This window comes from Podarcis filfolensis, assembly GCF_964270895.1.
Source record: "Podarcis filfolensis genome assembly, chromosome: 8".
Lineage (NCBI taxonomy): Eukaryota > Metazoa > Chordata > Lepidosauria > Squamata > Lacertidae > Podarcis > Podarcis filfolensis.
The window spans coordinates 73516600-73542668 of NC_139611.1; the positions used below are offsets into that span (position 1 = coordinate 73516600).

Genomic DNA, 26069 nt, shown 5'->3' on the forward strand with positions numbered 1-26069 from the left:
CATCTGCATGCAAAGTTATAAAAGTGCATCAGCAACTCATGAGAAGCATTTGATTCACAAATGTATTTCTTTGGTATTGCTCTATGGCAGGCAAGCAGCATCAAAAGGTGGAGGAGACCCATTTGGAGAAATCATATAGGTTAATGAGTCACCAACTTGTTAATCAGAGTTGGCGTCACTAGGCAGTCACAGAGGGCCAGACTAGAAACCCATGCCCACTCTCTGGATTCAGTCTTGCCTGATTGTTCCTCCTCCTGCTCCTCCTCCTCTACTGTTGCCCTTCTGGGTCAAGTCAAAGGTCCATCTAGCCTCAGTCACAGATCTGACTGTTCTCACAATGCATATACTGCAGATCAGTGCTGTGGTTTGTGCTTTCATCAGCCTTCTTCTCACTCTCATTGCCCTGGGCTCAGACCACTGGGTGCTAATTGGCAATTTGAACCGTGGCCTCTGGAAATTTTGTCGTCCTTCTGCTTCGAGCTATATTTGTTTTACATATTCGATGGATCTAGAACCAGGTGAGATCTTCTCTGTCTTGTGCTTGGACTACTTAAGGTACGGAATTCTAAAGCAGATTGAATTGATTTTCCTTTCTAAGGCATGCAGCAGTGTGTGTGTGGGGGGGGGCAGTTGATCCTTCTTCAATCCCCTGAAAGTCCAGTGTGACTAGAGATAACACATTTACCCTGTCCTTTTTTTTTAATAAGATATTTATTGGAATTTTACAAAAAGCAAAAATTTACAAAATAAAAGGAGAACAATAGAAAAAAGAAAAATACAAAAAATACAAAAATACATAGAAAAAAAAAGAAAATACAAAATACAGAAAAAGTAAATAGGAAAAATTAAAAACAAATCCATTTTTTTTTTCATATCTTGGATTTCATTTGCTTATTTCTCTGACCTCCTCGCACCTCCCTTTTTTGTATTCCTGTTCACATAGTCAGTTCAGCAAATCCTTACCCTCTTTCATTTATCTTAACTCTATATCTCAACATATTATAACTATATATTTTCATCCGTTATCAATCCATTTTTACATATTCTTATTAACCTTGTTGCTAATTCCACTTAATTTCAATCCAACATCATTTTAACATTCATTAATTTTACAATGTTTCCACAAATAGTCTTTAAATTTCTTCCAATCTTCTTCCACCAATTCTTCTCCCTGGTCTCGGATTCTGCCAGTCATTTCCGCCAGTTCCATATAGTCCATCACCTTCATCTGCCACTCTTCCAGGGTGGGTAAATCTTGTGTCTTCCAATACTTCGCAATAAGTATTCTTGCTGCAGTTGTAGCATACATAAAGAATGTTCTATCCTTCTTTGGCACCAATTGGCCGACTATGCCCAGGAGAAAGGCCTCTGGTTTCTTCAGGAAGGTATATTTAAATACCTTTTTCATTTCATTATAGATCATCTCCCAGAAAGCCTTAATCTTTGGGCACGTCCACCAAAGATGAAAGAATGTACCTTCGTTTTCTTTACATTTCCAACATTTATTATCGGGCAAATGATAGATTTTTGCAAGCTTGACTGGTGTCATGTACCACCTGTATATCATTTTCATAATATTCTCTCTTAGGGCATTACATGCCGTAAATTTCATACCTGTGGTCCACAACTGTTCCCAGTCAGTGAACATAATGTTATGTCCAACATCTTGTGCCCATTTAATCATAGCAGATTTAACCGTATCATCCTGAGTGTTCCATTTTAACAGCAGATTATACATTCTAGAAAGTATCTTTGTTTTGGGATCTAACAGTTCTGTTTCCAATTTTGATTTCTCCACCTGGAAGCCATTTTTTTTGTCCAAATTGTAAGCCTCCCTTATTTGATAATAGTGAAGCCAGTCTCACACTTTATCTTTTAATTTCTCAAAACTCTGCAATTTCAATTTGTCTCCTTCTTGCTCCAAAATTTCCCAATATTTCGGCAATTTGGCCTCCATATTGAGCTTTTTCTGAGCCTTTGCTTCCATCGGTGACAATCAGCTTGGGGTTTTATTTTCAAGTAAGTCTTTATATCTTATCCAGACATTAAACAATGCTTTCCTGACAATATGGTTTTTAAATGCTTTATGTGCTTTGACCTTGTCATACCACAGATATGCATGCCATCCAAAAACGTTATTAAAGCCTTCTAAATCCAAAATGTCTGTGTTCTCAAGAAGCAGCCATTCTTTCAACCAGCAGAATGCTGCTGATTCATAATAAAGTTTAAGGTCTGGCAGGGCAAATCCACCTCTTTCCTTTACATCAGTTAGTATTTTAAATTTTATTCTGGGCTTCTTGCCCTGCCAGACAAATCTAGAAATGTCTCTCTGCCACTTCTTGAAACAATCCATTTTGTCCAAGATTTGCAATGATTGAAACAAAAATAACATTCTTGGCAATACATTCATCTTTATAACAGCAATTCGACCCAACAAGGAAAGCTTCAAATTCGACCATATTTCTAAGTCCTTTTTCACTTCTGACCAACATTTCTCATAGTTATCTTTAAATAAGTTTAAGTTCTTAGCAGTCATATTAACCCGCAGGTATTTTACTTTCTTAACCAATGTTAAGCCTGTCTCCTTCTGAAACCTCTCTTTCTCAAACGGTATTAAGTTTTTTTCAAGAACTTTAGTTTTTAACTTGTTCAACTTAAATCCTGCCACATGACCAAATTCTTGAATCAATTCTAATACTCTTTTAGTACTAGATTCTGGCTCCTGTAACGTCAAAACTAAGTCATCTGCAAAAGCTTTCAGTTTGTATTGTTTGGCTCCGACCTGTATACCTTTAATCAGACGGTCCCTTCTAATCATATTTAACAAAACCCCCAGGACCGAAATAAAAAGCAATGGGGAAATTGGGCAGCCTTGTCGTGTACCTTTCTCTATCTTGAATTCCTCTGTCACCACATTGTTAACTATTAGTTTAGCCTTTTGTTCTGAGTAAATTGCACTTATACCATTTTCAAACCCTTGACCAACCCCCATCCCCTGAAGATTTTTCTTCATAAAACTCCAAGAAATATTATCAAAGGCTTTCTCCGCATCTACAAAGATTAAAACTGCTTTAGTATTAATGTTCACTTGCAACTTCTCCAAAATGTTAATTATATTCCTCGTGTTGTCAGACAAGTGTCTACCTGGGAGAAAGCCGGCTTGGTCTTTATGTATCTCTTCCACTAATACTTTTTTTAATCTTTTAGCCAAAATATCAGCAAATATTTTGTAATCCACATTGAGCAGGGATATGGGGCGGTAGTTCTTAAGTTGTGTCTTTTCAGACTCAGTTTTCGGTATAAGTGTAATATAAGCTTCCTTCCACGACTGGCGCTTTTTTCCCCTCCAAAATTTCGTTACAGACCTCCTTTAGTGGTTGAATTATCCAATCCTTCAAGGATCTATAATATTTTGAGGTTAAACCATCCGGCCCTGGAGATTTGCCCAACTGCATATTCTGGATGGCACCTTCCACCTCCTGTTCTGTTATTTTATAGCTCAGCATTAACGTATTTTCTTGAGAGATTTTTTGTAGTCCATTTGTTTTTAAAAATTGGTCTATATCAAACTCTTTCTGTGGCCCTTGTGTATATAACTGTTTAAAGTACCTCTGGAAGCATTTTCTAATTTCCACTGGATTCTGAATGTTCTTTCCTTCCACTTCCAAATTAGTAATAGTGTTGAGCTTTTGTCTTTTTTTCATTTGCCAGGCTAACAATTTTCCACATTTATTAGCCGATTCAAATGTCCTTTGTCTCATTTGTTTAATTTTCCATTCGATTTCCTGATTCATCATCTTCATATATTGCACTTGATATAACTTTATATCTCTCAGAATCTCTTGTGACTTTGGTTTCGCTCTCAGTTTCTTCTCACCCTCTTTTATTTTTTCCAAAATTTTATCTTTTTTCTCATTTTGAGCTCTCTTCTTTATTGCATTCTGTTGAATCAGAAACCCCCTCATAACTGCTTTGCTTGCGTCCCAGATTACTCTTTTTTCAATGGTGGTGTTCAAATTTATCTCAAAATAATCTCTCAAGGTTTTTTGGGCCTTCTTGATAACCTCTTGATCTCTAAACAAGGTGTCATTCATCCTCCATCTGAAGGAACCGGTTGGTGTTAATTTCATCTCCATTTTCACAGCGTTATGGTCGGAGCAAGTTTTAGGGCAAATTTCCACTTTTCGGGTCTTAGGTGCCAGTCCTCTAGTAATCCAGATTTGGTCAATTCTTGTCCATGTCATTTTGGATTCAGAGAAGAAGGTTCCCTCTCTACCCAAGGGATTCTTAGTTCTCCAAATGTCAATCAAGTCCATATTGTCAGTCAATTCAAAAAAGGTTTTTGGTAGTCTGCCATCTTTAGTAACTACCTGTCTCTGCGACTTGTCCATGTTTGTAGATACCACTCCATTCATATCTCCCATCATGATAATGTTGTAATCCATATAGTCTAACAATGTCTCATGCAACTTCTTAAAGAATTCAGATTTCCCCTCATTCGGTGCATATACTCCTACTATCAAAAATTTTTCTCCTTGTATTTGAATTTTGATTGCCACAAATCTTCCTTGGTCATCTTTAAAAACAAATTTCGGTGATAGGCTCTCTTTTGCATAAATTACTACTCCTCTCTTTTTAACCTTGTCTGATGAAATAAACTCTTGGCCCAATCTTTTATTAATCAATACTTTCCTATGTAGCCTTATCACATGTGTTTCCTGTAAACAAATCAAGTCCAATTTTTCCTTTTTCAATAAATGAAAGACTTTTTTCCTTTTCTCCGGGGAGTTAAATCCATGAATATTCCAACTTAATAGTTGCAGAGACATGGTGTGTTTATTTTGCTTTTCCTCCAACTGCTCCCAATAATTGTTCTTGTTCTGACGGTGGTATCACTTTCTCTAGCTTGTCCAATCCCAAAGGTAGTGGTACTATGTCTTGTATTCCTGGTTTTAAAGCTCTTGGCTCTTCTTCAGCTTCTTTTTGCAGGTCTTCTCCGTGTTCTCTCAGAAATTTTTATTTATCTTCCACTGATCTTATTTTAAACTTTTTCCCTTTAAAGGTAAAAGATAGGCCTTGGGGGAATTCCCACCTAAAAATAGTTCTGTTTCCTCTCAACAGGGTCACCAAATCTCCGTAGTTGGACCTAAGGTCCAAAAGGTGACCTTAGGGATGTCCTTAAATATCTCCACTCTTGATTCGTTTATTTCCAAGGTCTTCTGGAAGTGCAGACTCAGTATTCTGTCTCTTTCCTCTTTTGATCGGAGGGTAATCAAACAGTCTCTCACCCTGTTCTTTCTCCCTCCTCTTCCAAGTCTAAAAGCACTTACTATCTTGAAGTCTTGCTTATCATCCAGGTTCCAAAAGTCTGCAAATTCCTGTGTAAGAAAATCACTTAGGCTGTCTTTTTCAAGTTCAGGTACCGCCCTGATCCTCAAATTAGTCTGTTTCTCCTTCAGTTCAATCATAGACAAAAGCGACCGGTGGTCCTCAAGCTGCTTACATATCGGTGTTATCTTTTCCTCTACAGCTGATGCTTTTTCCTTTGCTTCCTCAGCTGTCTTTCGATTCGAAGTAGATTCTTGCAGCAGTTTTTCAATAGATTCTGTGTTTGAATTCACCTTCTGCCCCAAGTTGTTGATGCTGGTAGTATTTTGGTCAATTTTAGTTGTTGCTTCAGTGACTTGTTTACTTAATTTTTCCAAGGTTTCATAAATTTTACTTAATACTGAAGTAAATCCCTCTTCAGATGCCATTCCTTTTGACCTAGCTTGTGCAGGATCTTCCCTTGTGGTGCGGAAGGGCCGGATGCAGATGCTCTGCGCTGCTGCAATACTGCACTGGTCTGCTGCAGTCTAACCTTGCCCGATCTTGTTGTTTTTTCCTGAGGCAAGTTTTTATCCTGAGGCAAGTTTGCCATAACACTTTATCTGGGGATCAAGATCAGTCCCATGACCAAAGCTTGTTTTGCCAAAGCTTGTTTTGCAGTGGAAATTTCCCTGGCCAGTTAGAAGTGGAAAATTCCCCAACTAGTTGTAACAATTTCAGTGTTCCTCTAGGGGGACACAGTAACAGTCAATAGTATTACAATAAAGTATATTTTCCAACTTTCCAAAGTCCCCCTTCAACAAAATAAGCAACAGTTTCAAGTCCAAAGAAGCCCTTCAGAAAAAAGTATCTCACTTGCAGAGTTAACTGTCAAAAAGTTACATTGTCCATAAACAGTGCGACTCTCAATATAGCAATTCTATTGATCCTGGCAGTCCGTTCCCAAGGATTAAGTGATGGTCTTTATGCCCTTTTCTCTCCTTTTTTTCTTTTTTTTTGCAGGCAAAAAATACTTTCCCCTCTTCCCTCCCCTCTCCTGCAGTTCAGGGAGGGAGTTCTTTTAATTTGACGTTAGGATTTAAGTCCTTTTAACGCAACTCTCCAGGTGTTAGCTTAGACAGTCTTTGCTTTGATCTGTATACAGAAAACGGAAGGCGTTTCCTGTTTCCCGCTTCAGTGTCAAATTAATCCTTTTTTTTTCTTAAATTCCCCGATCTTTAAACTTGACCTACTCACGGGTAGTTGTTTAGTAGCCGAATTGTCACAGGAAAAAGGTCAGCGCTCTCCAGCAACAGCTGTGCGGCTTCACTCCACGGAAGAAGCAATTGACTCTCAGCACCGCGCCAGACTCCCCGTTTCGCTCCGGAGCCCCTTACAGGGTTCCCTCGCAGATTGGGGGGCGCTGAAGGTGCCCGCCGAGTCCCACAGTCACAGGCTTCACCCGCCTGTGATTTCGAAGGGGTCCCCGCTTCGCCGTAGCAGCAAGACCCGATTTCCGTGGAGCTAATCCCTCAGAACTAGAGGGAATCCGCCATTGGCGATGGCGCCGTCTCCGGAAGTCTACCCTGTCCTTTTTTTGGGGGGGGGGTAAAATAGTAGGTGCTGGGACTCATATCTTGATAAAGGTGTCCTGGGTGCCAGCACAAAATGGCTGCTGTGGGTGGGCAGCAAAAAAATTAAAAGGTGATGGTAGTTCATACCACTGAGGCTGGATCTACACAGATATGAAAAATGCTATAAAAACACTATAAAAATATAGCTCCCAATGCTATTTACCATTGACGACGGATCACTGATATACGGTGCCCTCTCATGTCACATTTTTAGAACACATTTTTAACGTTATAATTGACCAGTGTAGATTAGTCCCCACTTTCCACAAAAAACCCTTGCATTTAATTTTTAATATATGCTGTCTGGAAGCCATTTTTGTCTGCCAAGGATCCCCGACCATATACAACCTTGCATGCTGCAAAGGATCCTGGGAGTGCTTTGGAGTGCCCACTCCATTTGCACTGTGCTCTTGGCAGGTTTGCTGTGCCCCAATGTCACTCGATGTGAGTTGGGTTTGTTTTTCTTCAGTTCTGCGAAGCTGTGCATTGCAGGAGAAGATCGGTGGTGTTGGGCAAGTTTCTCAGAAGAGATGTTTTCCTACCACAACTAGTCTTCAAGTTGGCAAACCTATGATAAGCTTCTTCTCCTTCTTCTTTAAATAAGAATAAACATGTGCATCCCAGCACCCAGACCATTCCATTGTAATTATCCAACCTCCCGAAATTTCAACACCTCTTGTGGTGGTCCAACTCCTTTCTGTTTCAACAGTACAAACTCCACAAACACCCTTCATTTCTCCCCGAAATCATTTCTCCTGCATATTCCCCCTCTTACCTTAATGGGACATGTTAATTTTTTGTTAATAGCTATATCCCACACCTCTTTATACCATTCTTCCGTTTTATATTCCGCTTGCCCCTTCCACTTCCTAGCTGTCATAATTCGTACAGCTGTCAATAAATTAGTGAGCAAGTCCTTTATAGCCTGTGAACCTTCCACCCCATCGTAAATTGATAATAATGCTACCTCTGGACTTTTGGTCAGCTTTAACCCAGTGATTTCTGTTATCTCCTTAAACACCTTTTGCAAAAAAATAAAATAAAAAATTGTACATATTTGCACCACCACAGCTGAACATAATTCCCGGTTTCCTGGCATCCCCTCCAACATAACACTGAATATTTCTTGTTTATTTGATTTAATCTGACTGGTGTTAAATGCCATCTCCTAATTAATTTACAACAATTTTCTTTTATTCTTATAGACAGCATTTTCAACATATGTTTCCCCCAGCTGTTACTATGTAACTGCCCTGTTGTTTTCCTTTCCCACACCTCTTTTAATTGATCTCCTTGATCCTCCATTTCTATTAATATTTTATAAATTCCACCGATTTCCCTTTTTATAACTGTATTTTTTTCTTTATCTCTCCTTTTTATATATTTTTTTCCAAATTTTGTATATTCTTTGCAGTTCTTGTTTTCCCTTGACCACTTCTTTGTCCATTGCTCCAGTTGTATACAGTTAAACCAAGTTATTTTACTTCCTTTTAGAACTGCTCTTATTTGTTCTTTGCTTCTCATTTTCTCCACTCAATCCTTTATTTTAAGTATTTTCTTCTCTTTCACTTCTTTTTCAATTTACTGGGAAGTCTTCTGTCATCATCACCGGGGTTAGTGGGGAATTTGCTAGTATCAATTTTCCTTTATATTTCGCCCATATCTCAATGATATTTCTTAATAAGGGATTTTCAATATGCTGCCGCCATTGTCTATTTGGTTTGATAAAAAATACATTCACTAACTTCTCCCTCATTTCCTGTGTACCACTCTCTAACCATTCTATCTCTCCTTGTTCTGTTATCCCATCTATGATATATCTTAATCATACCATCTTCTTTTATTAATTCTAGGTTTTTTATCCCCATTACAAAATTTATTAATCATACTTTGCCAACCCTTTATCCCTGTCTCCGTTATCTTAATTGGTAATATTTTAAATTAAAAATTTACTCTAGAAAATTTTTAATTATCAGTAGTCTTCCAAACCATGAAAGCTTAATTTTCTTATATTCCTCCAACTTTTCCTTAATTTCCTTCTTTAATTTGTTAAGGTTCTATTGGTCTAAATTTTCTAAATTTCTTGTTATATTTATTCCCAAGTATTTCATTACATTTCTTAGTTTTATATCTATTTTTATTTCCTTCAAAATGATAAGCTTCTAAGGATACTCAGGAATACATGCTATACACATTTTTGTCTACTTGAAGAAGCCATGGTCCAATCTGAAAAATACAAATATTTAGGTTACAAAACTATAAAAATAAAGGAAAATTAAGTTTGCAAAACAATAATTACAATGTGGTTTAGGGTAGATCAACGTGTCAGTGTCCACTTATCCCCAGTGTAAATATGACATATCGGCAAAAGTCAGAAATTGAAAGATAACTATAGCACGCACACGAAAATCGATTTCAGATTTGAAATCAGCATTGAAAGAACATATAAGAACAGTTGAAAAATCTCATGCAACAGAAAATGAAAAAAAATTGCTCCTCAGTATACTGTGTATCCCAAGGGAATACATTTTTTTGCATACCTCCAACTGTACATAGATATACCGTACATGTCATTTTCAATGCTATAAATCTCATGTTCAATGCTATATAAGTCACTTACATTTATACTTATATTGTACTACTTTGGCTATGTGTTTAATAAAATATTGGATTCTTGCATTGTGAAAAACAAAGATTATGGTGAAAAGTGAAAAACATGAATTGCCAAAAAAATGGAGCTTACAGAATACATCATGATCAGGCAGGTTTTCTTCCAGGGAGACAAATGAAGGATAATATAAGAAATATTATCAATATAATAGAATACCTGGGAGCAAGAAATGAAAAACAGGCAGCATTGATGTTTATAGATGCTGAAAAAGCCTTTGACTCTTGTTCTCTTGGGAACTCATGAAAAAAATTCTTGAAGAAATGGGCTTTGGAGAAAATTTTGGGAGAGGGATTCAAGCAATATATTCAGATCAAAAATCTAAATTAATTTTAAATCAGGTGGTAACAGATGAATGTAAGATACAGAAGGGAACAAGACAGGGATATCCTTTAACACCGTTATTATTCATTTTGGTCCTAGAAGTCCTGACTAGGAAATATCAGGGCAGATGAAAATATCAGAGGAATTATGGTAGCGAAAAAGACATATAAATTGAAAGCATATGCTGATGACCTTGTAATTACAGCAGAAGACCCCAAGAATTCTCTTCCGAAAGTCCTAGAAAAAATGCAGGAATTTGGGCAGGTGGCAGGCTTTAAATTAAATAAAAATAAGACAAAGCTGTTAGTAAAAAAACTATCAGAAAAGGATAACAAAGTATTTATCAGAGTATAGAAAGATTCATAAAAAAGTTAAATATTTAGGAATTTGGCTCACAACCAAGAATATAAATACAGTGGTACCTCTGGTTACAAACTTAATTCGTTCTGGAGGTCCGTTCTTAACCTGAAACCGTTCTTAACCTGAGGTACCACTTTAGCTAATGGGGCCTCCTGCTACCGCTGAGCTGCTACCATGCAATTTCAGTTCTCATCCTGAAGTAAAGTTCTTAACCCGAGGTACTACTTCAGAGTTAGCGGAGTCTGTAACCCAAAGTGTTTGTAACTGAAGTGTTTGTAACCCGAGGTACCACTGTATCTTTAAGGATAATTGTGAAAAGATTTGGAATAAAATAAAAAGGAATCTAGAAATATGGGGTAGAATGTGACCCGCGCATGTGCAGACGCGTCTTACGTTTACTTCAGGATGCGAACGGGGCTCTGGAATGGATCCCGTTCATATCCAGAGGTACCACTGTATACAGATTAATTCTGAAACAGGACAGAGTGCATGCACTGATTGATCCATCAGTGGGTGGAAATATTACATGGGACGTCTGCAGGCTATTGCCAAATCCCACAGATGCATTTAACCTTTTTTCTTTCTCTTCCTTCCTTCCTGAAAGATTCGTACCATGCTACCCGAGCCTTCCTGTTCTTCGGGATGATTGCTGGAGCCATCTCTTGCATTGGTCTTTGTTGCACTTTCTTTCCCTTCCAACTTGGCTCCATCTCCAAGACTAAGAGCTCAGCTATAGCCAGCCTCATTGCAGGTATCATGGGGGTTCTGAGCATCTATGTCCACACTAAGCCCAAGCCCCTGAAACCCCAGAAATCAGAGCTGTAGACTGTGTTTAAACAGATTCTGTGCCAAGAAAACTTGAGCTCAAATGAAACATATTCATTTCACAGAACACTATTGGCAGAACTAAGTTATACTCAGAATAGACCCACTGAAATCGATGGATATGAATAAGGTTGAAAAATGCCCTTCCCCTTCTCCACTTTCAGTTTCAGATTTACAAAACATGAGGGGGGAGATGCAAAGGGCTTTCATAGCCTTGCCAGGGAGGCTGCTTTCCACCTGCTATTTTGGAGTTAGAAAGCAGCCATGTGGGGTGCCTTCAAAAGCCACACTGTGGGGAGCAGTGGCTTCCATTGAATGAAAACCACACATCCCCTTCTTTATAATAATAATAACAAATTTTTATTTATACCCTGCCCTCCCCGGCCAGAACCGGGCTCAGGGCTGCTAACACCAATAAAATTACAATAAAACGTAATAGAAAAAAACAGTTAATTAAAATACAGGTTAAAATACAATTTAAAATGCAGCCTCATTTTAGTAGTAACCCATAAATCAAAACCATAAGGGAAGGGAAACATAAGGGTCAGACTGAGTCCAAACCAAAGGCTAGGCGGAACAGCTCTGTCTTGCAGGCCCTGCAGAAAGATGTCAAATCCCACAGGGCCCTGGTCTCTTCTGACAGAGTGTTCCACCAAGGCGGGGCCAGTACTGAAAAGGCCCTGGCCCTAGTTGAGACCCATCTAACCTCTTTGCGGCTCGGGACCTCCAAAGTGTTGTTATTTGTGGACCTTAAGGTCCTCCGTGGGGCATACCAGGAGAGGTGGTCCTTGAGTATAGCATGCTTCTAAAACCTTCCCCCTTTCACCTCATGCTGCCACAAGCAAGCAGGATGAAGAATTTGCCTGGCAGGAGGAGCAACACTGGGAGATAGGCAGTAGCAGTGCTGGCAGATCTGTGCTTCTGGATCCTGGGAGCATGAACCACTAAGGTAGCAGGCAGAGGAGCCAGCAGAGCAGCGCAGTGGCTACCACCTGTTCTGGCTGTCTGTCAGCGAAGCCCTGGTGCTGACAAGAGAAGCAGAGGCAGGCATAGAGAGAGAACAGTTAAAAGCAGAAGGCAGAGAGGAGGGGGAGAGAAGCTGTAATTTGAGTTCTGAACACAGGGGAGAAGAAGGACAGGGCCAGAGTGAAAGGCTGCTGCGTGAGAGCTCAAATAGTGAGTCAGGCCTTGGAATGCAGGAAGTATTCTCTCCCAAATCTCATTGGATCACAAAAGTGGCCGAGACACGTGAAAGATACCAGAAAAGAAGGTGAGGGCTTCTGTGTTGGGGAAGGAGGAGGAGCTCAGTCCGGGCAACTCCATCTCCTGGGGAGGATGATGAGTAGAGGAGCTCCGTCCTAGTTTGTTATTTTAGCAATAAATCTGAAATAATTAACAGCCAGAGTCGTCTCATGTTTGTGGGAGAGACCAAGCCATAACATTATCCCTCTACATCTCACCTGGGCCACCCATTCACCACCATATTTTATATCACCACCTGTCTGTGTTCGAGTGAACTGCAGAGTGATGACACACTTACTTTTTTAGTATATGTAACTGATACGTATATTAAAAAGTTAAACAATTTTATATGAAAATGATGTGAAAAATAACAAGCATAAATATGAAAAACTGTTTAGAACAGCATCACATAATGCACAATCAATTCAAATCCAGGACAGATACTAGCTGGGATAAAGACTTTAGCAGGTTTGTCGAATGCGGAACATCTTTAGCATGCACCAGAGAGACAATAATGGAGGTGCCTGTCTGATATATAATGAGAGGGAGTGCCAAAGTGTAGGTGCCACTACATCAAAGACCTGATTTTGACATCATGTAGAGCGGACCTCCTCATAGCCTGGGACCTGCAGGATGCCATCTCTTGCAGAGCACAGTAGTCAGCTTGGGATGTAGGGAGTGAGATGATGTTTTAGGGCTCACTGGTCCATAGCAATATAGGGCTTTGTACTAATTTTGAACCTTGCACAGGGTTTGATTGGCAGCCAGTGCATTTCTTTCAGCCGTAGTATATATGTTGGTCATATTCCACCTCAGTGAGTAGTTGATCCTCTCCATTTTGCACTAGCTGCAGCTTCCAGCTCAGCATCAAGGATTTAATTTGCAAGTAACTTGATAACCTGATGTATATTTTCTTCCTAGCTGGTTGCGTCCTGATTGCCATGGCCACCTTCACAGGGTGTTTGACACCACAGAGCAGTTCTGAATGGTCTTATGGATGGTCCTTTGGCTTGGGCTGGGCGACCTTTCCTCTCTTCCTTATAACTGGTGAGTATGTGTCAAATCAGAAATGCTGAAAATGCACATCTTTATTTAAAAGTTTGCCTTCGCATAGCATTGTCAGCTGCATTATTTAAGTCTGGGGCTGCTCTACAGTGTGTCCATTTGAACACAGTTGAAAGCAGGTGTGTGTTCCCTGTAGAAGATTCAAAATGAACCATGTAGTTCTGTGGAAGAGAATATATTTTTGCCCTCTAGAACGGCAAGTTTGTGACCTCACTGATGAGGAAGCGAGGTCAGCAGTCCAGATATCTTGGGTGGTGTTTTATTCTGCTCCCCCTGTTGCCCTAACCAGCCCCTTTTCTCTCCTGACAGGTGGGCTGGCTTTCGCCTTGGATAGGGCTGTGTCAACAGGAGCATGAAGAAAAGGCCGTGCCTCCACTTCAGATGACACCTGGGGCACACAGACCCAGCCTGCACTGGGGCGAGTTGGAGCTGGGGGGAATTGAATATAATGTAGGGCTGCCATATTTGAAAAAGTGAACATCCGGACACAAAAGTTGTTGAGCTTTTTCAAGGTTGTTGAGGTTTTTTTTAGTTTTGCCCAAAGTTGCTGAGCTTCCTTTGCAAAATCTCTATGGGTTTCATCTTCAATGAAACTCGCCAAGATCTATACTTCCAACATGGACCGAATACCCGCTATGTCCGGGAGATTCCGGATGTATGGCAACTTTAATGATGAAACTGGCATTGTTATAAGTCCAGCAAGGTGGTTAAGAAACTGGAAGTTATTTACCGAATGCTGTAGAACAGAACTTCTCCAATTGGTGGGGGAAGGATGATTAAAGTATTGTATTAGCTTAATGTATGCTGCTATTACCAGTTAGGAATGATAATGAACATTATTATTATTATTATTATCTTGTAAATTTATTTATTTGGTTTTTTAAATTAAAATTTTACAATAACATATCAATATACAATATAGAAATAAGATTCCATATATAAAAGGACACAGATTCTGAAGCCTATAAGACAGCCTGGCTATAAGGGTGGAAGCGTGGGTTTGGATTTAATTTTGCTCCCAGCAGACTTCTAATTTTGCAGTCTAATTTTGCTCCCAGCAGACTTCCCTGCAAAGTCATACGAAGCAATGGAACCTCTCTCTTCTCCATCCCTTGATATGTGGCTCTTTCTCTCCCCCATGCAAGTTTTGGGAGAAAAGCAGTTGTTCTTGGATGTGACTTTCTCTTTAACAGAAGGTTCCCACACACAGCCTATTTATTCCTCCCAATATTTTGCAGAAAACTTATGTGGAGGTTAGATCATTCATCCTGATCTTTCTTGGGGAGTCATATTACAATAAGCATTCATCCTGCCTTTGCCCTGATTTGTTTGTCAAGTGTTTATATGTGTTCCCAGTAATAATTCACTCATTTCTTACTTGTCAATGCATTTCCCGGCACTCCTCCCCAATCACACAAAGTCTGGGTTGTACCCCACTGAATTCCATTCAGAGTAGATTCATCAAAATTAATGAGCCTATGTTAGTAGGTTGACATTGGCTATAACCCTGATTCCTTTATATTTTTTTTAAAAAATGGATATGTAGTCCCAGGGTAATAGATGGCTTTAACCCATATTATTTATGTGCAACCCCAAATTTAGGGTACACAGTCTGGAGGCAGCTTGAGCAGTGTTTCTAAATTTACCTCACATGGAAGTATTTGGAAAAAAAAATTCCACCATGCATACTGACGCTACCAATTTTGTATAAATAGAATTTTTAAAAAAATGCTTATTTTTTCTCTCAGTGACAGCTGTGTGCAAAATGGTTTTAAAAATAAATGAAATAAAAACAACATCCAAATACCCTTAGAGTTTCATGGTAAAGGTAAAGGGACCCCTGACCATTAGGTCCAGTCGTGACCGACTCTGGGGTTGCGGCGCTCATGTCGCTTTATTGGCCGAGGGAGCCAGCATACAGCTTCCGGGTCATGTGGCCAGCATGACTAAGCCATTTCTGGCAAACCAGAGCAGCGCACGGAAATGCCATTTACCTTCCCGCTGGAGTGGTACCTATTTATCTACTTGCACTTTGAGGTGCTTTCGAACTGCTAGGTTGGCAGGAGCTGGGACAGAGCAATGGGAACTCACCCCATCGCGGGGATTCGAACCGCCAACCTTCTGATCGGCAAGTCCTAGGCTCTGTGGTTTAACCCACAGCACCACCCGCGTCCCCAGAGTTTCATGAGTTGCTCTCAAATGGGGGTGAGAAACCTGTGTTTGGCAGATTCTTCTCTTCATTTAACACAGAGTTGGCACCGTGAAGCTTACAGTCTCTGAATTATAGATAAGTGGAGAGACAGGATTGTGATCCGTATCTGGACCAGGGTTTGCTAAACTTTGGTCTCCAGCTGTTGTTGGACTACAACTCCCATCATCCCTAAGTAGCAGGCCCAGTGGTCAGGGATGATGGGAATTGTGAGCCAACAACAGCTGGAGACCCAAGTTTGGTAAACACTGGACTAGAAAATCAATTAGATGTTACAACAAAAACCAACCTGATACAAAGAGAATGGGGAAACACTGCTATAGACCAAGATGGGGTGGAGGGGTAGGGCTTCTTCAGTCCCATGGCCACAATCTCTTCTTTGGCAACCTTTTTGGGGGGCCGTGTTACTCTTACTTTGATAGAACAGACCACATTCCACCCATGCAAAATGCAGAGGTTTCTACACTGCTAGAATCACACATGCATGGAGCTCATTTCTCAATTGTTACTCAACATACAGTGGTACCTCGGGTTACAGATGCTTCAGGTTACAGACGCTTCAGGTTACAGACTCCACTAACCCAGAAATAGTACCTTGGGTTAAGAACTTTGCTTCAGGATGAGAACAGAAATCGCGCTCTGGTGGCGTGGCGGCAGCAGGAGGCCCCATTAGCTAAAGTGGTGCTTGAGGTTAAGAACAGTTTCAGGTTAAGAACGGACCTCCAGAACGAATTAAGTTCTTAACCCGAGGTACCACTGTATTCAGGTAAGGGCTGTAGCTCAGAGGCAGAACAACGACTCTGCATGCAGAAGGACTCAGGTTCAGTCCCAGGTATCTCCAGGTAGGGATGGGAAGGGATGGGAAAGACCCATGCCACAAATTCTGGAAGACTGCTGATACTAGACAATACTGAGCTTGATGGCAGTGGGGGAATGGCCAAGCCCTTCTGCTTATCTCCCCATCTTCCTCTCTTGCACAGATACCATGAAAATTTAAGGACTGCCTTTTTACAAACACTTAGTATATAACTAAATTGAAAATGGGTCCCTGCTGTCACAGTCATTTCTCTGATGGGAGAAATGTTGTGTGGCCCCCTGGAAAAGAGGAGACTGAGAGGATATATGATAGCCATCTTCTAATATCTCAAAGGCTGTCACATGGAAGATGGAGCAAGCTTGTTTTCTCCTGCTCTGGAGGGTAGGACTCAAACCAATGGTTAGATGAAAGGAGATTCTGACTGAACATCAGGAAGAACTTTCTGACAGTAAGAGTTGTTTGACAGTGGAAGGGTCTCTCCCAGGAGGTTGAGGACTCTCCTTCCTTGGAGGTTTTTAAGCAGAGGTTGGATGGCCATATGTCATGGATGCTTTAAGTTAGAATCCTACATTTCAGGGGGTTGGACTAGATGACCCTCGGGATCCCTTCCAACTCTGCAATTCCATGATTCTATTATTATTATTATTATTATTATTATTATTATTATTATTATTATATAAATCATACAAGCTGACTTGATGTACTTCCCTTCCAAACCATCCAGAGAACACAGAGTAGAGTCGTACCTTGGTTGTCAAACAGCTTAGTTCCCAAACATTTTTGCAAAGTTAATGCCGCAAACCCAGAAGTGACTGTTCCGGTTTGTGAACTATTTTTGGAAGCTGAACGTCCGACAGGGCTTCCGTGGCTTTGGATTGGCTGCAGGAGTTTCCTGCAGCCAATCAGACGCCACGCTTTGGTTTTCAAACGTTTTGGAAGTCTAACGTACTTCCGGAACGGATTTCATTTGACTTCCAAGGTACGACTGTATATGAATATTGGATGTATTTTTTCAGCAGCAGCAACAACAACAACAACAAGAGACCACAACAATTAATACATTAATAGTTCTGATTTACAGCTCCCATGATCTCTCACTGAGGCTGTGCTGTAGTCAGGGGCGCCAACTATAGAGGGCTGAAGCCCCTTCAATATTTGAGGGCAGGGGGTGAGGCCCTCCCAGTACCGAGGGGGCTCCAAACAAATCAGCCTGTTGCCTGCACCCTCTGAACTCCCCATCCCCTGCCACTGGCGGGTAAGTGCTGCCACGCCAGACAGGAGCAGGATGCATGTAGGGTGATCTTTACTTTCTGTGCTTTGCAGCCCCTGCCACTGTCAGGGCACAATGGGGATTTCTGCGGGGGGGGAGTCTGAGTCCCCCCCCCCAACTGCATACCCGAGGCAACAACCCCCTGGCACCCTCCACCCGGTGCATGATGTTGTGCGTATGATGTCACACAACGCTGGACCCCCTCGATGTTGGCGCCCCTGGCTGTAGTTCAGCGACATCTGGAAAGCGGAAGGTCTAGCGCCTGGGCCTAGCACAGAGTGCACTGCCTGATGACATCATCTGTTTGTGACAGCACAATGTTCAGAAGGCATCATGTCGCACGTGCGACTTCGGAGCAGTGGCAGTTGGCCATTGGCTGGGCAAGCGGCACTTCAGCAGGGCAGCGCACACCCATGCTCAGTCAGCAGCACGCCTGAAGTAACGTGAACATCTCCCTTCCCTGGGCTCATCATCCCGAATCCGCTTTGCAGTCGCAGACCCGACGTTTCCATCAATGTGCAGCCTGGAGGTTATCACAGAGATTTTTGCTGTCATCTGCTTTCTGCTTCACATCGCTGCTCTGTCCTCAGAGCACTGGCTAACGAACGTCAATGCACACATGGGGCTGTGGGCAGGTTGCCATGGAACACAGTGTGTGTTGTTCGGGATACAAGTTCCACGTAAGTTCGTCTTTGCCTTGGGCTATGAGTACTGGAGGTGTAGTACCCTGAAGCGGCTTAGAGCTGTTCTTATTATTTATTAAATGTAAAGGGACCCCTGACCATTAGGTCCAGTTGTGGCCGACTCTGGGGTTGTGGCGCTCATCTCACTTTATTGGCCGAGGGAGCTGGCGTACAGCTTCTGGGTCATGTGGCCAGCCTGACTAAGCCGCTTCTGGAGAACCAGAGCAGCGCATGGAAACACCGTTTACCTTCCCGCCGGAGCGGTACCTATTTATCTACTTGCATTTTGATGTGCTTTTGAACTGCTAGGTTGGCAGGAGCAGGGACCGAGCAACGGGAGCTCACCCTGTCGTGGGGATTCGAACCGCTGACCTTCTGATCGGCAAGTCCTAGGCTCAGTGGTTTAACCGACAACGCCACCCGGGTCCCCTTATTATTTATTACCTCAGTGCTATTTTTCCAGAAGAGGAGGTGCCACAGCTCCCCACGAATGCCTGCCTTGGTCTCTTATGATGTCAATTGTGCCCACCTGAGAGGTGCCGGAATTGAGTTCTGGCTGGAAAAAAGCCCTGACTTATGCTATGTATGTGCTGCTCTTCAGACGGTCCTTACAAAGCACTTTTCATAAGTTTATTACAAGAAGCATCACTTTACAAAATATTAATGTTACAACAGTGTGGCTAAGACAACTTGTTTGCTTGCAAAAAGCTGCTTCTTCTTCCTTCCCCTCAGAGCAAGATGGTCCTTTAGATACTTCTGTGGGAGCTGGGTGGTGACAGTTCCTTCTTTCCTCAGTCCTCTTCATTTTGAATGTTTCCTGCAGTTTGGTCCTTCAGTCTGCTGATAGTTCAGAGTGACTAGGGATAATGCTACACAGACACACACACAGTGCCAGATTAAACCCAGTGAAGGCCCCTGGGCAGTTGAAATCAGGAGGAATCATAATTTATCCAGTGCGCTCTAGTGGGATAACATTGAGGGAGCAGATAAAAACTGACCTCTCTGTCCCTGGAGAGAAATATTGCATGGGAAGTCGGCTGCGCTATCGTCTAGTCCCATTGATACATTTAACTCCTGTTCTCTCTTCCCTCTGTCTAGCTTACATGCAGGCTACCCGAACCTTGATGTTGTTGGCGTTGTTAGCTGGAAGCTTCTCTTTGTTTAGCATTACTTCCATCTTCTTCCAGTGCCCCTTTGGCTGCATCTCCAAACCAAGGATCTCAACAATATTCAGCACCATCGCAGGTATGGTGGGGGTGTCATAAGCATCTGCTTCCACAGACAGCCAAGCTGTAGCTCAGGGCTAGAGCATCTGCTCTGCAGGGAGAAGGTCTCAGCTTCGGTCCTCAGCATCTCCATGAAGAAGAGACCCCTGGCCTCAATCCCCCAGAGCTGCTGTCTGCCACTTTAGACAGTACTGGGTGAGATAGGCCAATGGTTCAGACTCAGCATAAGGCAGCTTCCTACGTTCCTTCATATTTGGTAACTAACTCAAAGCCAACCCTTGACTTGGAAAAATAAAACAAAATAACCCCCCACTCCCCAGATCCTATGCCAAGAAGGCTTGAGCTGAAATGGAAAGCTGAAATCAATACACATGGTAACTTAAGTCCATTGAATACAAGGCGTCCCCTCTGATTAGGGCTGACACCACCCGAAATCCACCAAAAATAAATCTTAGATGGCCTTAAAGATGTGCACAGGATTACAACCCCTAAGGTGGCTTGAAAGGGGAATCCTGCAAATTCATGGACAATAAGGCTATCAGAGGGTTGCAACAGGTTTAGCAGCCTCCGGGGATTGGGACTGGAAAAAGAAGAAGAGGAAATTTATTTATGCTATCCAATTTCTTTCTCCAATGTGGCTCACCCTCACAACAACCCTGCGGGCTGAGAGACTTTGACTGGATCAAGGTCACCCAGTGAGCTTCATGGTGGAGAAACCTGGCTTCCTGGGTCCTAGTCTAACATTCCAACAACTATGTCATACTGGCTGTCAAGCAAGCATAAAGGTAAAGGTAAAGGGGCCCCTGACCATTAGGTCCAGTCGTGGCTGACTCTGGGGTTGCGGCGCTCATCTCGCTTTATTGGCCAAGGGAGCCGGTGTACAGCTTCCGGGTCATGTGGCCAGCATGACTAAGCTGCTTCTGATGAACCAGAGCAGCGCACGGAAACACCATTTACCTTCCCACCAGAGCGGTACCTATTTATCTACTTGCACTTTGACGTGCTTTCGAACTGCTAGGTTGGCAGGAGCAGGGACCGAGCAATGGGAGCTCACCCAGTCGCAGGGATTCGAACCACCAACCTTCTGATCAGCAAGCCCTAGGCTCTGTGGTTTGAACCCCCAGCACTATTACTGAGCTCAACATAGGAAGCCTTATATTGAATCAGCCCAGAACTCATACCCTCCAAGTGTCCCTATTTCCCAGGGACGGTGCCAGAATGATGAAAGCTATCCCGACTTCTGATTTGATCCGGGAATGTCTCTATTTCCTCCCCTAGTGCTGCTGCCTCTGAGTTTGGGGAGGAGGATGAGCTGGTGCTTGCCCTGAACAGCAGTGGCGGCTGCAGTGGCAGCTGCAAGGGAGCACCCCATTCCTCTCTAAAGTGGCTACCAACCTCCTCCCTTTGACAGCTCTTAGCAGCTGTTGGAGAGAGGGCAAAGAGGAGAGGCTGCTGCCACTGAGGACCAGCTAATGCACCAGCTCTGAGGCGCAGGCAGAGGGTAGGGCTGCCCTGGGCAGGAAGAAAGAGGGGGAAGAGTGGAATGCAAAGAGCCTAGAATTTGTTTTTATAAATGCCTCGTGCATCCACATCTAATCTTGCCCCTTTCTAAAAGTTACGTGCTGGTATGTGCCAAAGAATACAGTAAACTTGGGATTAAGGAGTTTTCTCAGGACAGCAGAGGGTGTGTCAGAGACCAGGCTGAGGAGAGCTACTCTGATGAGGAACAGTGTCCAGGATGCAGATGCCCAGGAGCAGTGGAGCATTATATATTTGGAGCAGTGGTTTGCAGAAGGAACTAGTTTGGAAGACAACAGCTGGGCACAACTCAGTGGGGAACAGCTAGGAGAAGAAGAACAGGGGGAGAGAGAATTAACAGACTCCCTTTCGTTGCAAAGTGTCCAAGCGCTCAGTCCAAGGTCAAGGAAAGCAGATAAGGTAGCTACACAGAAAGTCAAATGGTTGTGAGATCAGGTTGCCAGATGAGGAAGTGATGGGGGTGGCTTGGGGGGGGGGGAGTGGGTGGAAACTTTAATTGGGAGCACCTTTCTTCCGAGAATGGAGTCTTTGTTCTTTCACTGTGAACCTTAAATTCTCTTTAACTGATAAGAGACTATATTCACTTTGTTCTGCTTATCCACGGCCAAACGGAGGGAGGAAGCCGCTTCCTCGAAGCCTGACAGGGTTGTGTCCTGGTGGTGTAGTGGGGGTGGGGAAACAAAAATTGGGGAGGTTGAGGACGGTCAGTTGGGTGTGTGAGAAATGTCCCTATTTTCACCTGAGGACTGTTGGAGGGTATGAGTACTGTCTACACTGACAGGTAGCAGTTCTCCAGGGATTCAGGCAGGAAACATTTCCAGCTTGGATGAGCTCAGGATTGAACCAGTTGTTCTGCTTTACACATCAACTGTGCGTGTTTCTCAGAGGAATCAGATCGACACTGGGGGGAAGGGGAACCTGGGCTATATGAGGCTCTAAGGAGTTTTATTTGCTCCTAGGCTTATTTGTTCTGATTTCTGTATGCGTCTTCACCAGCCATATGCGACCAACTGATAATTCGGGGTGGTCCCTGTACCTGGCCTGGGCCTCGATTCCTCTGTGCCTTGTAACTGGTGAGTATGCGTGGCATGGGACATACTGAAATGTATTCACAGAATCTGAAATATACTTGGATTCGAGTGTGGATTTCATGCTCTTTATTCAGCTCATAGTAAGGAATGGAAGTTCCCCCAAAATGTCTGCTTTATATACATTATTTACACAATGGGCCCCATGTGACTGGCTAATTCTGGGATTCTCCTGTAGGCCAATCAGGTTGCGGATTCACTTCCACCTGGAGTTGGATTGGGTGGCTCCTGCGGACCAATCAGACTGCTGCATTCTGGATCCTATTGTTCTAGGACCAATCAGACTGCTGCATTCTGAATCCTATTGTTCTAGGACCAATCAGACTGCTGCATTCTGAATCCTATTGTTCTAGGACCAATCAGACTGCTGCATTCTGAAACCTATTCAACTCAGTACATAACAGAATCATAGAGCTGGAATGAACCACAAGGGTCAGGGCTGTTTTTACCCAGGGGTGCAAGGGGTGTGGGGTACCCCAGTGTTGAATTCTGGGGGGGGGGGAGCGCCAGGTGCCCATCGCTGAAGCCGCTTAAGCTCTTAACTGCCTACCTGTTATGAAATAATTTGAGGCATCTTGTGTGAAGGCGTCACGGGGCCGGGGAGGGGTGCGCGCCGATGGCGGTAGCCCGGCTGTGGCCACATGGCTGCACCCAGGGGACCCTGGCCCTCCCGCTGGCTTGCGAGGAGGTGCTTCCCAGAAGCGCTTGTCTGCAGCTGAGGCCCTTCTTCCTCGCTGAGGTGCCGGCGCTGCGGGAGGGGCAGGAGCAAGCGGGGACCCCCTGGGGCAGGAGCAGGTCACAGAGGGCGGCCAGAGGAGCTGCAACTTGGCGAGCCTGAGGCGCAGCTGCAGAGCAGCCAGTCTGGAGCAGCGCTCGCCCCACTGCCAGTGCCGTGCACCCACGGCTAACATTGCGCAGGCGGCGCTGACTCAGCCCCATGCCTGGCAGGCTGCTTGCTGCTCCCCCTGGCTTGGCCCAGCCCCCGCCCACAACTGCAGGGCGGGGGGAGAGAGCGGCATCTCCAGAACAAAGAAGGGGCAGCAAGGTGTGCTTCCTCCTGCTCCGCCGCCTTCAAGACCCTGCTTCCCTCCTCCGGCCCCGCCATCATATGAACAGGCCTCTCCCTGACACTTTCATGGGCCATAGATTATTTAATAGCCATAGGCCTAAGTAAAGAGGAATGTTTTTGCCTGGTGCCTAAAGACATGTAATGAGGGTGCCAGGCGAGCCTCTATGGAGAGAGCATTCCGCAATCGAAGAGCCACCACAGAAAAGGCCCGTTCTCTTGTTGCCACCCTCCGGACCTCTTGTGAAGGAGGCACACGAAGAAGGGCCTCATCCATCCCTAGACACTTCCAGTTACCGTACTTTTCCATCTATAAGACGCCCCTTTGTATAAGACTCCCTCTATTTTGGGGAACTAAAAATTTCAAAAATGGTGGTGGGGAGATTCCCCAAAGTTGTTGAGCTTTGGGTTTCGCAGAGGGGTTTCACGCTTAGATCCTCTCGCTGCACCGCTGTTGCTTCGCCCTCCTTTCCCCCCTCCTGTCTTGGTCCAGCCTCGGACTCACTGGGACTGTAAAAGCCATCACAAGGCAACCCTCTCGGAAACCCTGCGTGAGCGCTGCATGTGGGAAACTTCTACCTGCATGTCCAAACGTGCCTCCCACTCCCCTCCTGCTCCACAGGGCTGGGGGAAAGGTGCTAATTAGGGGATCGTCGTTAAAAACAGGGAAAAGAAAGCCCCCCCCCCTGCGTTTCCCAGGGAGATCAGGCGGAGTGTCGCTGGGTCTGCCCCAACCTTGCATGCAGGACTTTGCAAATGCTCCCTGCCCGCCAGAAGGGAGTAGTTTTCAGCACAGGAGGCTGGCTAATTAATCAGCCGTTTACCTCAGTGCCTCGCATGTTCTTGGTGCGCTCAAATGGCCATGCAAAAGCTTCAATTAGATTTATTTTTAATTGTGCAACGCCAACCATAGAAATGCACCAAGGCTATCAAGCTAGCCTATTTATTTGGTGGGAAATGCATATGTTCCTTAATCCGTTGCCGCTGGCACTGCAAAAGCCACCTATACTCTGTCCCTTGCCGAAAAAAGCAGCAAAAGGCCGGCCAATTGCCGCAATGACAGCCAATCAACACCGGCCCTTGACGCAGCCATCAATAACATTCTCCGACTCATGGCAGCAACCAATCCCACGTCCCCTCAATACACTATCCATGTATAAGACTACCCCCAATTTTCAATATTATTTTTGGAGAAAACTTCGTCTTGTACATGGAAAAGTATGGTATATCCAGGACTAGCAGCTTGTGGAAGGCTCAAAATGCACCAACTATGCAGAAGAGAATAGTCCTATCCAAAGATATTCTACTTGGAGATGCCAACATCTTTAAATTGGACTAGCACTAGATTGGACTAGCCCTAGCACTATTGGGTTGCATTTTGGCCTGTCAGAATGGTAGAATTTGGAGGATCAGAGCATGATCCTACCTGTGAACCAGAGATATTGCTGGGATCACAGATCCACATGTCTCAGAAGGTGTATCATTCTGTTCCACCTATTGCCTCAACCAATCCCTTTTCTTTCCTGACAGGTGGGACTGCTTTGGTACTGGATACTGCGATGTTAGACTGAGCAAGAGGATGTGTCTGTTCTGCCATTTCTGATGACGTCTGAAGCTATATTGATAAGGTGTGGTGCAGAGATAGCCTGTACTGGGGGCGAGCTGGACCTGGAAGAAGAGGCTGTATTTTTTCCTTAGTGGCAGAATTGATGCATCATTTGTGCCCCCCGCCCTTTATAATATTATTGTTATATATTTTGGAAAGTGGTTTGTCCCTTTGTCCTCTGTGAGTTTGAACACTTCTAATGATATTGTCACCAAAAAGCAGGAGCCAGCTTTTATCCGTCAGGATACCACCATTTTCAATCCAGATAGTAGAACACAATGGTCCAAACCAAAGAAGATGTTGCCAGATGTTCCACAGTGATTTCCAAGAATGAGGCACTGCTTTTGGTCAATGTTTGGAAACTGCCGCCTGCCATTTTAATTCAAGATGGCAGGCTGAAATGCTCCCAACTGCGCTGGTTATATACTGTATTTTTCACTCTATAAGGAGCACACGGCCATAAGACGCACCTAGTTTTAGAGGAGGAGAACAAGAAAAAAAATATTCTCTCCCTCTCTGCACAGCACCCCTTCAGCGAAGCGGCAGGAGAGGTGGAGACCCTTCCATTTCTCCTCCCGCTTCGCTGAAGGGGCGATGTGCAGAGAGGGAAAGCTGTGGGAAAGCTGTCTCCAAAATATTCCACCAGTTGTGGGAAGTGTGGCTGGTAGGAAGAAAAAGAAAAGAAAAGAAAAGAAAAGAAAAGAAAAGAGGGCTCTCTTCCCACCTTCCCACCAGCTACATTTCCTGGTGATACCTAATAAGACCAGGAGCAAAGAACAACATGAAATTATACCCTATTTTCAAGAGGGAGAATATATATAATTTTTTAGAAAAATGGGGAAAGGGAGAACTAACCCCAGTTACTTTCAATGACCCATGGGGAAAAAAACCCAAGAAGAATAAAACCAAAAAGAAAGTTAAATTCAGGAGAACATTACATGATTTCATGAATATTAAAGTAAATGTTGAAAAAGCATTTTAACTAGCAGATTTGCTTACTCTGTAAAGATGCATACCAGAGTAAGGATCCTTATGCCGAAGGTTACATGGTCAATAATCATTTGAGGTTATTTCAGAATCACCAGATATTATCCCATCTTCCTAAGATACCACTTAAGAGAGCAGGGGAGGCACAGTTTC

General features: G+C 43.4%; 3 protein-coding genes and 1 long non-coding RNA gene across 5 annotated transcripts in view; 3 read left to right on the forward strand and 1 right to left on the reverse strand.

Annotated features, from left to right (window-relative positions):
* Nucleotides 1-14365, forward strand: part of LOC310769077 (peripheral myelin protein 22-like) — a 43526-nt gene extending 29161 nt beyond the window's left edge. For both annotated transcript variants that reach the window (XM_083628164.1, XM_083628163.1), the window contains exon 7: nucleotides 14243-14365. The gene's annotated coding sequence lies outside the window, so the exon portion shown is untranslated. The remainder of the gene's footprint in view (nucleotides 1-14242) is intronic.
* Nucleotides 1-16389, reverse strand: part of LOC310769267 — a 122574-nt gene extending 106185 nt beyond the window's left edge. Inside the window, exon 1 of the long non-coding RNA XR_014551590.1 lies at nucleotides 16149-16389. This is a non-coding gene — a long non-coding RNA (uncharacterized lncRNA). The remainder of the gene's footprint in view (nucleotides 1-16148) is intronic.
* LOC310769079 (lens fiber membrane intrinsic protein-like) lies at nucleotides 312-14255 on the forward strand. Its single transcript, XM_083628166.1, has 4 exons — nucleotides 312-518; nucleotides 10898-11044; nucleotides 13282-13407; nucleotides 13735-14255. Exons 1-4 carry the CDS (start codon nucleotides 338-340, stop codon nucleotides 13779-13781), a joined length of 501 nt encoding a protein of 166 aa, XP_083484292.1. The 5' UTR covers nucleotides 312-337; the 3' UTR covers nucleotides 13782-14255.
* Nucleotides 16390-18058: 1669 nt separating the features above from the next.
* Nucleotides 18059-25076, forward strand: LOC310769091 (protein NKG7-like). The gene is made up of 4 exons (XM_083628188.1): nucleotides 18059-18401; nucleotides 19503-19649; nucleotides 22129-22242; nucleotides 24854-25076. The coding sequence occupies exons 1-4, from the start codon at nucleotides 18236-18238 to the stop codon at nucleotides 24892-24894; spliced, it is 468 nt and encodes a 155-aa protein (XP_083484314.1). The 5' UTR covers nucleotides 18059-18235; the 3' UTR covers nucleotides 24895-25076.
* Nucleotides 25077-26069: the final 993 nt, after the last annotated feature.